The sequence below is a fragment of the Capra hircus genome, chromosome 27, assembly GCF_001704415.2.
Source record: "Capra hircus breed San Clemente chromosome 27, ASM170441v1, whole genome shotgun sequence".
NCBI lineage: Eukaryota > Metazoa > Chordata > Mammalia > Artiodactyla > Bovidae > Capra > Capra hircus.
In genome coordinates, this window is record NC_030834.1 from 10,876,043 (window position 1) to 10,888,232 (window position 12,190).

Consider the following 12,190-nt stretch of genomic DNA (forward strand, 5'->3'; position numbering starts at 1 on the left):
GGTATATTTTGCATATTTATATTTTTCACTTCAAGCAAGAAATACTGCATGAATGTACCAGATTTTTGAACAGTCACACTTTTCTTAAAATTGTTTTTATCTAGAAATAGGCATATTTCCAAGATTTTTAGATATATGTATTCTAACTTCCTCCTTAAGAATGTTTGCACAACTTTACATTTTGCCATCAAAAGTTAAGAAAATGAAACTGTGTCCACATATTCATAGCAAAATTGGGTACCTTGTTTAGAGAGGCAAACCAAAATTATAATATAAAATGTGAATTTAATTTTTTATGATCTCCCATCTCATTGTTGCTTTAATATTTTTTATTTTGCCAAAAATATTGGTGTAAATGCAGATTTTTAAAATTACCCTTTCAGAATGTCATAAAAATGATAAAATATAGTTTTATATAGAAATGAAAATTTCCTTTTTAATAGAACTGAGATGTGACTCCCAACCCTATGCCATCTGCCTGTTGCAGTACAATACTGACACAATTGAAGACCATTTCAAAACTGAAGCAGAGCATTGTCACATAAAATAACTTTAAAGGTTTCCATGAACCTTCTTCTATGGCAGTGGGAAAACCCAAATGGATTGACATGTTATGGCAAAGACAAATAGCCCTGCCCTTGAAACCCCCAACTTGAAGAGTCAGCAATAAGATAGGGGTTGATAGAGGCAAAGGCAACATACAGTTCCAGCTCCCATAGCTTGAAGTTCTAGTCATTAGGCTGTAGCCACAAGTATTTGGCTGAGTAATAAGGCAATGGCACCCCACTCCAGTATTCATGCCTGGAAAATCCCATGGACGGAGGAACCTGGTAGGCTGCAGTCCATGGGGTTGCTACAAGTAGGGCACGACTGAGCGACTTCACTTTCTCTTTTCACTTTCATGCATTGGAGAAGGAAATAACACCCCACTCCAGTACTCTTGCCTGGAGAATCCCAGGGACAGGGGGGCCTGGTGAGCTGCCATCTATGGGGTCTCACAGAGTTGGACGCGACTGAAGTGCCTTAGCAGCGGCAGCATATCATCTTTTTATATTTAAATCTTCTCATCTGTAAAAATCCAATAATAAAAATAATACCCAAGTCACACAGGTACTTTAAAGTTTCCATAAATTTGTAATTGAAAATTACTTAGCATAGTATGTCAGAAATGTAAGTGATTGATGAATATCAATAAATATTGCTCCTACTACTACTATTTGTATTTGCTATCAATAGTTTCTCATGTACTGAAGCAAGGTAATTGGAACTAAATATGGAAAATTTGGACACAGAATAGAATGCAATATGAAATAAAAGACACTAAAATTTCAGAACTAAGAAGAAACCAGGGATATCACTGCTGTTACTGATTGGTGGCCCAAGACTGGGGACCCTTGCACAAGGGAACTACTGAAATATCTTTTTAACTGTGAGTCCAAATACCTAAGGAAATGATATTAATGGTGGGTTTAGGAAGAAAAGTGGTTGAAAATCAGTTTAAAAATATGTATAAAACCTAATTTCCTCTCCTAAACAATTGTTTCTGCTGTAAACTCACAGCTGGTCTAAGACTCTTCTTGGGTGGAATGTGTGAAGTGGGGTCACCAGGCATAGATGTCTTTGTAAATCATAATAGAAGGTGGTTATGATACCAAAATTAGTGTGAATATATTAAACTTGACACACTAGATGTTGGGAAATGGGTTTAAACATTCTAAGATGTTCATGAGAATCCAAGAGGGAATTGAACCACCCCAAAGAATCAAAACCAAGCATGTTGACAGAAAGGTTTTCCCATTAAGCATTCCAGATAATTTACACTCTCTGAAGACAGCAGGCCATAAGCTCCATATGTGTTCATAGATGTTGCAATATGCTGTCAATGCCTAATATGAAGAAGCACTAGACATAGGATGAAACAATGTAATATGGTAGATGTTGTCATGGAAAAATTCAAAGTGTTTAATCTTGAGGCACTAAGGAATGGAGAGAGAGAGTGAAGAAAGCAATATGACAATCTACTCAGAGAGGTGTGCTATGCTTAATCTCTCAGTCATGTCCGACTCTTTGTGACCCCATGGACTGCAGCCAGTCAGGCTCCTCTGTCCATGGGATTCTCCAGGCAACAACACTGGAATGGGTTGCCATGTCCTCCTCCAGGGGATTTTTCCAACCCAGGGATCGAACCCCGGTCTCCCACATTGCAGGCAGATTGTGTACTGACTAAGCCCCTAGGGAAGCCCATACTCAAAAAGGGTGAAGAAAATATTTCATCCACAAATTAAGAACAGAGCACTGTTTAAAAAATGAAATTCAGCAGACAACAGTTCTTGGGAATTAAAAGCATGCCACACATGTGTAAAACCTCAAAAGTTCATCACACAAAAGTCCAGAAATAACACACAACTAAACTATAAACAAAAATGACAAGAAAATTTGAGAGATAAATATGCATTTAAAATAACAATACAGGTGATGTGGTATGAGTTCTAATACAGATGAAATTGAGAATCAAAATGATTTAAGCAGGGGTTCTGAACCAATATTTTTAAACATCTGATTTCTTCTGTATAAACACAATATGGAATGGCATGAAACTATTTAGCACCAATATTGAAGATTGAAAGGCAACACAAAAATTACTTAAAATAAGGTAAGGTAGTTTTCAGCCTGTAATTATTTACCCAGTCGGAACTATATAACTGATATTTTTCATTAAAACCATTTCTTTCCTGCCTATTCTGTATACCTTTTCTAATGTGTAAAACAAACCACACTTAGAATAACAGAGAGAGACTCACCAGGAATGAGAAAATTAGCAGACTACAACACAACCAAATTTCTAAGGAGTAGTTGCCAAATACACTGAATTTTCTGTCAAATCAAGAGATGGAACAACTTTGTAAGCTGTTATCCTCAAACTGTATTCTGCATGAGTAAACACTATTAGGTCAAATACCACGAGATTTTGAGGTGAGGAATTCCTGTCAGTGGTTTAACATGATGTGTGGGCTTTGCTCATGCAAAGACCAAGGTAGATGAAAATGCTAGCTGTTTCCTTTTCCAGCTTCAACTCAGGGCCTCAAAGTGTCCCCAATAGTATTGGAATTCAGATAGGAGTAAAGGGAGGAGAGTGTCTGAATCCCCATCTTGATAAACCTGAGCTGAACAGGTATCTGTCACGGACTTCTTTTCTCTCAGAGAAGGAGCAATATCATTCTTGAAAAATCGGTCATTTCTTATGAACCACATATAGTGTAAGTCACTTGTCCCCACCATTTGTTCCACAAAAGTTTCACATGAAAGAAATGAATGTATTCTGAAAGAAGAATACAAAAGTAATAAACATGGGACATAAAAATAAATATAAATATAAAATATAACACAAATTACATGATGCAAAATGAGTTAAAAACAATATTGATACTGTTATATATTTATGTACTAGGTGACAAGAGTTGTTATAAGACCTTGACAGTATTCTCTGTCTTTCCAATTCTTTCTATAGTTCTGAGTGAGGGCAATTATCCCTCTCTTTAGAAGGAAGCAGAGACCTAGAGAGTTTAAATTATTATTGTAAGTTACAGCATTAAAAAAATAATACATAAATAAAATTCTAATCTAAATAATACAACCCCAGAGAACCATTCTTTAGTACTCACAAGTCTACCCTTTCACTGTCTGTTTAAAGATCCTGGAAGGGCTCAAGAAATAGACATAATAGAAAAACAAAGCCATTTTGAAAATGAAGGACATTGACAATAGAACTGGTAAATAACAGAATAGACATTATCATAAAACACTAAAGTAACTAAAATGGGCTGGAGTGGGTGAATTTAACTCAGATGACCATTACATTTACTACTGTGGGCAAGAATCCCTTAGAAGAAATGGAGTAGCCATCATGGTCAACAAAAGAGTCTGAAATGCAGTACTTGGATGCAATCTCAAAAACGACAGAATGATCTCTGTTCGTTTCCAAGGAAAACCATTCAATATCACAGTAATTCAAGTCTATGCTGCAACCAGTAACGCTGAAGAAGCTGAAGTTGAACGGTTTTATGAAGACCTACAAGACCTTTTAGAACTAACACCCCAAAAAGATGTCCTTTTCATTATATTGGAATGCAAAAGTAGGAAGTCAAGAAACACTTGGAGTGACAGGCAAATTTGGCCTTGGAATGCATAATGAAGCAGGGCAAAGGCTAATAGAGTGTTGCCAAGAGAACGTACTGGTCAAAACAAATACCCTCTTCCAACAACACAAGAGAAGACTTTACACATGGACATCATCAGATGGTCAACACTGAAATCAGATTATATTCTTTGCAGCCAAAGATGGAGAAGCACTATACAGTCAGCAAAAACAAGAATGGGAGCTGACTGGCTCAGATCATGAACTCCTTATTGCCAAATTTAGACTTAAATTGAAGAAAGTGGGGAAAACCACTAGACCATTCAGGTATGACTTAACAAATCCCTTATGATTATACAGTAGAAGTGAGAAATAGATTTAAGGGGCTAGATCTGATAGATAGAGTGCCTGATGATATATGGACGGAGGTTCATGACATTGTACAGGAGACAGGGATCAAGACCAAACCCATGGGAAAGAAATGCAGAAAAGCAAAATGGCTGTCTAAGGAGGTCTTACAAATAGCTGTGAAAAGAAGAGAAGTGAAAAGCAGGAGAAATGGAAAAATTTATGAGTATCTGAATGCAGAGTTCCCTAGAATAGCAGGAAGAGATAAGAAAGGCTTCCTCAGTGATCAATGCAAAGAAATAGAGGAAAACAACAGAATAGGAAAGACTAGAGATCTCTTTAAGAAAATTAGAGATACCAAGGGAACATTTCATGCAAAGATGGGCTCGATAAAGGACAGAAATGGTATGGACCTAACAGAAGCAGAAGATATTAAGAAGAGGTGGAAAGAAAGAATACACAGAAGAACTGTACAAAAAAGATCTTCACAACCAAGATAATTACAATGGTGTGATCACTCACCTAGCGCCAGACATCCTGGAATGTGAAGTCAATGGGCCTTAGAAAGTATCACTGCGAACAATGCTAGGGGAGGTGAAGGGATTCCAGTTGAGCTATTTCAAATCCTGAAAGATGACGCTGTGAAAGTTCTGCACTCAATATGCCAGCAAATTTGGAAAACTCAGCAGTGGCCACCGGACTGGAAAAGGTCCGATTTCATTCCAATCCCAAAGAAAGGCAATGCCAAAGAATGCTCCAACTACCACACAATTGTACTCATCTCACATGTTAGTAAAGTAATACTCAAAATTCTCCAAGCCAGGCTTCAGCAATACATGAACCGTGAACTTCCAGATGTTGAAACTGGTTTTAGAAAAGCAGAGGAAACAGAGATCAAATTGCCAACGTCTGCTGGATCATGGAAAAAGCAAGAGAGTTCCAGAAAAACATCTATTTCTGCTTTATTGACTATGCCAAAGCCTTTGACTCGGGGATCACAATAAACTGTGGAAAATTCTGAAAGAGATGGGAATACCAGACCACCTGACCTGCCTGTTGAGAAACCTGTATGCAGGTCAGGAAGCAACAGTTGGAACTGGACATGGAACAACATACTGGTTCCAAACAGGAAAAGGAGTACGTCAAGGTTGTATATTGTCACCCTGCTTATTTAACTTATATGCAGGGTACATCATGAGAAACGCTGGGCTGGAAGAACACAAGCTGGAATCAAGATTGCCGGGAGAAATATCAGTAACCTCAGATATGCAGATGACACAACCCTTATGACAGAAAGTGAAGAGGAACTAAAAGGCCCTTTGATGAAAGTGAAAGAGGAGAGTGAAAAAGTAGGCTTAAAACTCAATATTCAGAAAACTGAGATCATGGCATGTGGTCCCATCATTTCCTGGCAAATGGATGGGAAACAGTGGAAACAGTGTCAGATTTTATTTTGGGGGTCTCCAAAATCACTGTAGATGGTAATAGCAGCCATGAAATTAAAAGACACTCACTCCTTGGAAGGAAAGTTATGACCAATCTAGATAGCATATTGAAAAGCAGAGACATTATTTTGACAACAAAGGTCTGTCTAGTCAAGACTATGGTTTTTCCAGTGGTCCTGTATGGATGTGAGAGTTGGACTGTGAAGAAAGCTGATTGCCGAAGAATCGATGCTTTTGAACTGTGGTGTTGGAGAAGACTCTTGAGAGTCCCTTGGACTGCAAAGAGTTCCAACCAGTCCATTCTAAAGGAGATCAGTCCTGGGTGTTCTTTGGAAGGACTAATGTTGAATCTCAAACTCCAATACTTTGGCCACCTCATGCGAAGAGCTGACTCATTGGGAAAGACTCTGATGCTGGAAGCGATTGGGGGCAGTAGGAGAAGGGGACAACAGAGGATGAGATGGCTAGATGGCATCACCGACTCAATGGACATGAGTTTGAGTGAACTCCGGGAGTTGGTGATGGACAAGAAGGCCTGGCATGCTGCAATTCATGAGGTCGCAAAGAATCAGACACGACTTAGTGACTGAACTGAACTGAATGTGACATTCAACGCTGAGCATGGCAGGATTGATGCTTTTGAACTGTGGTGTTGGAGTAGACTCTTGAGAGTCCCTTGGACTGCAAGGACCTCCAACCAGTCAATCCTAAAGGAAATCAGTCCTGCGTGTTCACTGGAAGGACTGATGTTGAAGCTGAAACTCCAATACTTTGGCCACCTGTTGCAAAGAGCTGACTCATTAGAAAAGACCCCGAAACTGGGAAACGTTGAAGGCAGGATGAGAAGGGGATGACAGAGGATGAGATGGTTGGATGGCATCACTGTCTCAATGGACATGAATTTGGGTAATCTCCAGGAGTTGGTTGTGGACAGGGAGGACTGGCGTGCTGCAGTTCATGAGGTCCAAAGGGTCGGACACGACTGAGCAACTGAACCGAACTGAGGAGGGTATACCATAGGCTATAGTTTGCTGACCTCGCTCTCAAGATTCATGCTGTGGTATTGGTTTATGTGTGGAACAGTGGAATACCGTAGAGTAGAGGTATAGCCATGTGCTCTTGCCCAAATGGTTATACGCAAAGATGCTAAGGTCTTTGGAAAGTAAAAAATGACATCTTCGTCAAATATGTAAGAAGATTGGATTTCCACATGGAAATCCTTATTCTAGAAAATTGAATTAGAGGGTAAACTTAAGTGTCAAACCAAACGAAATTTCTAGTAGGGGATTTAGGAGAAACCAAATTAATGAGCCATAAGACTGTGAAAAGATGTTCAACATCATTAATCATACAGGAACTGCAAATGAAAATCTCAATGAGTTCTCAACACATACTGACAGGAATGGATGCAATGCAAAAGAATGACAACACCAAATGAAAGAAAGAGTGTGGAGCAGTTGACATTAGTTCTTGGCAAAAAATGCAGAATTATCAAACTATTGAGTTGGCCAAAAGATCTGTTCAGATTTTTCTATTTGATGTAATGAAAAGACCTGAACAAACATTTTAGCCAACCTAATAACTTTAGAAAACTATATCAAATTTTTATTTCTATATACATATACAAGTATCATGTGAATCAGATTTTCCCGTTCTAAACATTGAACCAAGAAAAATGAAAGACTATAACTATCCAAAAACCTGTACATGGATATTCACATCTACATCATTTACAACAGCTAAAATGTTTAAACAATCCAAATGGTCATCAACAGTTAAATATATTAACAAATTGTTCTATGTTTCTAAAATCTCACACTTGGTAACAACAAAAACAAATGAATTACCAATAATCACAGCAACACGGACAAGTGCTGAGTTAAAGAAACCAGATATAGAAGAAGACATATCATACGATCTCACTTATATAAACTTCTAGGGTAAATTATTGTAACCTATGGTGAGAGAAAGTAGGTCACTGGTTACCTTGAACCTTATAGGCTATTAACTTTATAGGGTAATGGAAACATTCTTTATTTTACTGATAGTAATGGATGCATGGTTGTATACATTGCTACCAGTTCGTGTAACTGTGTTCTTAAAATACATGCATTTTATTGAGAGTAGGCCATGGTAAATAATTTCAAGTACAAAAATGATGATAAAATAGACCAACATTTGGGGGTAAGTTGATGGGAATTTGTTTAGCTTGAAGGTTAAATTAGGGACCTAGAAGAAGTTTTGGAGGGGAAAGAAACAAGAATCCTCCCTCATTTCAGTAACTTTTTTTGAGGATTCTAATTATCAAGAGTATAAGGCAAAAGCTTCTGATTTGTCCTCAAAATGTTTATGCAACATCTCCCAGATTATTTACTCAATGGGCATTGATCCTCATATTTCTTGTAATTATATCTTTACATGTTTGCATCTGTAGCTATAATCTATCTATCTAGCTAGCTAGCTAGCTAGCCATACCTGTGTATGAGAGTGTGTGTGTATAATTATATAATGTACATGATAATTACAAGCAAGATAAGATTTTTTAAATCTTATCAATTCATGTCGTCTGTTTTGCAGAAAGATTCAGGTGTGCTGTTGAAAAGGGTTCTGAAAATACGTGTCATCATTGATAAAGCTTTGGTAAGCATTATTGATACATTTTCCTTATACTCTTTTCTTTAAATTGAAAAGGAATATAAAGATAATCTTTGCAATGCAGAAATACATTAATCTGTTCAAAATATATGTTTCAGTGTGACAGGACATAAAGACACATTATCAGTTGGCTTTCCAACCACATAAGAGATCAGTAACAATATTTATTAGAACTAATGTAAAATTTTGTATGTAAGGGGAGATCCAGTAATCTATTGGATTATAACTAGTTGCATATATTTCTGGGTTCACCCCCAAATTGTGGCGAAACACTGCCTTAAGTCAATTTTCATTTTAAAGTGTTTTATTATTAAATTGAAGAAGATCCTTCTATTAAACATAATCTTTTATAAGAATACTTTGTGCTGTGTAATTGCTTGGGTATTCTGGTGGAAATAATCATTTTTTAAATGTCTATAGTAGTTTTATTCATATTTATAAAACTTGGAAAGAACATAGATTTTCTTTAATAAGTGAGGGGATAAGTTGTGGTACATACAGACTGGGATATTATTTAATGCTAAAAATTTACTGCTAATTAACTATGAAAAACGTAATGTTGCTGAGAGGGAGGCTATAATTTGAAGGTAAACATTCTGTAGGACACACTGGGTAAATATCTAGTAAATTGTAAAGGGAGAAGAATACATAGGAACACATTTGATTTTTGAACTTTTCATTTATACAATTAGTTTTAGCAAACACTTACAGGCAATAAGTTTTTTTTTTTTTTTTTTAAAAAAAACCTGTTTTGTCCATTATTACAAGTAATTTTGTATAAGCCAGTAAGTGTCATGATGTTCTAGAATTTTTGCATAAAATGAAATTTTCAAATCTTTAAATAAATTTCATAAAAGCAATAATAGAAAATAATGACATCAGCTCTGGGATCCCTGGACCCTACAACCAGGCTCCAGGCCCCAGCTCTGCCTATCAATAGCTAGGCACTAGCCCCAGGACCAGGCTTCACCCAGCAGTGGAAGTGCTATAGCCTTGGAATGTTCTGCACCTTTACTCCATACAGCACTGAGCCAGCACTATCCCAGAGCTCCCTGGAGTTTCACAGTCAGCTGCCTTATGACCTTGTCCTGCCAACCAGCACCTGGCAGCAAATGCATGAGGCAGAACTGCCAACCAACTGGACCAGGAGCCAAACAAGACTAACAGACGTCTCACCTAGTCAGCCTTCAGCAACAGAAAGACCCACACAGCCACACAGGGGAAGCCACTAGAGTATACACCAAAGTTGAGTCAGCTGCTGAAACACATAGTGCCTGCAAAAGGCCACATCTCCAGCATTAAGAAGCGCAACCAATCTACCAGGTACATACAAATGCCAATACTTAGGCAGACATGTTCCAGATGAAGCAATAAGTAAAAAGCCAAAAAGAATGTTTAAGTGAAATGGAGATAGGCAACCTACTCGAGAAAGAGGTTAGGGTAGTGCTTGTAAAGACAATCAAAAACCTCAGAAGAAGAATGCATACACAGAGCAAGAAAATATTAACATGAAGAACGACCAAACAAAGATGAAGAATACAACACTGAAATGAAAAATACACGTGGAGGTACCAATAGTAGACTAGATGATACAGAAGGATGGATCAGTGAGCTGGAAGGCAGTGTGATGGAAATTACTGATGGTGAACAGAAAACAGAAAGAATGACAAGAAATGAGAACCTTGAAAGAGAACTCTGGGACAACATTAAGCACATTAATATGTACATTATAGGCCCCCCAGAAGGAGAAGAGAGAGATAGTAATTAAAATGACAAAAGTTAAAGATGAAAAGAGGACAGTGAAGGCAGGAAAAGAAAAACAACAAAAGGAATATTCATAGAGCTATCAGCTGACTTTTCAGCAGAAACTCTGCAGTCCAGAAGGGAGAGGCACCCTGTATTTAACATGTTGAAAGTGAAAAATCTACAGCCAAGAATACTCTATCCAGCAAGGCTCTTCAAATTTGATTTAGAGATCAAAATCTTTATAGGCAAGTAAAACTCAAAAGAGTTCAGGAACTAGCATTACAAGAAATGTTAAAGCAGTTTTACTAAGAAACAAAAAGTCCAAAACTGGAAATACAAAAATTAAGAAAGGAAAAGATCACTAGTAGGAGCAAACATACAGTAAATGTAGGAAATCATCTCACATGCAAAGCTAGAAGGAAGGTAGGAAGAATGTTGTCTTTTAACAAAAGCATCTATATCTACAATAAGGGGTTAGGAGATACTTAAATTAGATGTAAAATAAGATATTAAAAGCAGTAATTGTGAGGGGAAGAGAATATACATACATGGTTGTTAAAAATGTATTTGAAATTAAGAGATCAGCAACTTAATCATATGTAAATACGTATGTGTATGTATAGATTGATACATAAAAACATCATGGTAACTGCAAAAGAAAAATGTATACTATATACACACAAGAAAAGTAACAGATACCCAAATATAATATTAAGGTAGCCATCAAATCATATGAGAAGGGAACAAAAGAAAAAGAAAGGAACAGAAAGGACATACAGAAAGATCCAAAACAATGCACAAAATGGAAATGTGAACACACATATCAACAATTGCTTTAAATGGAAATGAACTAAATGCTCCAAGAAAAAAGAAATAGAGTAGTTAAATGGATACATAACAAGACTCATATATGCACTGCCAAAAAGCAACTCACTTCAGATCTAAAGACTCACAGACAGAAAGTGAGGGAATGGAAAAAGGTATTCCATGCAAAAGGAAATCGAAAAAAAGTCAGAGTACCAATACTTATATCTAACAAGACAGGGTTGAAAAACAGGTTGTCACAAGAGACAAGGACACTACATAATGATAGGCATCAACCCAATAAGAAGGTATAACAAATGTAAATATCTGTGCACCCAGCATAGAAGCATCCAAATCCATAAAGTAAATATTAATGGACATAAAAGGGGAAATTAACAGTAACTCAATAACAGTAGGCAATTTAGCACCTCACTTACATCAAGGGACAGATCATCCAGACAGAAAATCATTAAGAAACCAAAAGCCTTACATGACACAGTCTATGTATATGGAACATTCCATCTGAAAAATGCAGGTTGCAGATGTTTCCAGCTGCACATGGCACAGTCTACAGAGCAGGTCACATGCCAGCCTATAAAGCCAGCCTTGGTGAATTTCAGAAATCATGACAAGCATCGTTTCTGAACATGTACAATGAGACTAGAAATGAACTACAAGAAAAATACTCAAAAAAAAACTAAACACATAGAGGCTAAGCAATGTACTGCTTAATAGTCAATGGGTCACCACAAAATCCAATCTCTGCCTGGAGACAAATGAAAAGAAAACACAACCATCCGTAAATCTTAGATACAACAAAAACATTTCTAAGAGAGAAGTTTTTGACACAGGTTTTGATACAGGCTTATCTCAGGAAACAAGAAAAGTCTCAGATGAGCAAGCATCTTAATTTCATGGCTGCAGTCACCATCTGCAGTGATTTTGGAGCCCAAGCCAATAAAGTCTTTTACTGTTTCCTACTTTTACATTCCAGTCTCCTATAATGAAAAGGATATCATTTTGGGGTGTTAGTTGTAGAAGGTCTTGTAGGTCTTCA

General features: G+C 37.1%; 1 protein-coding gene across 1 annotated transcript in view; it reads left to right on the top strand.

Annotated features, from left to right (window-relative positions):
* LOC102186109 (disintegrin and metalloproteinase domain-containing protein 18-like) overlaps nt 1-12,190 on the top strand; it is a 129,315-nt gene that overhangs the window by 28,843 nt on the left and 88,282 nt on the right. The window contains exon 7 of the mRNA XM_018041817.1: nt 8,506-8,568. Coding sequence (XP_017897306.1) covers nt 8,506-8,568 — 63 coding nt within the window. The remainder of the gene's footprint in view (nt 1-8,505; nt 8,569-12,190) is intronic.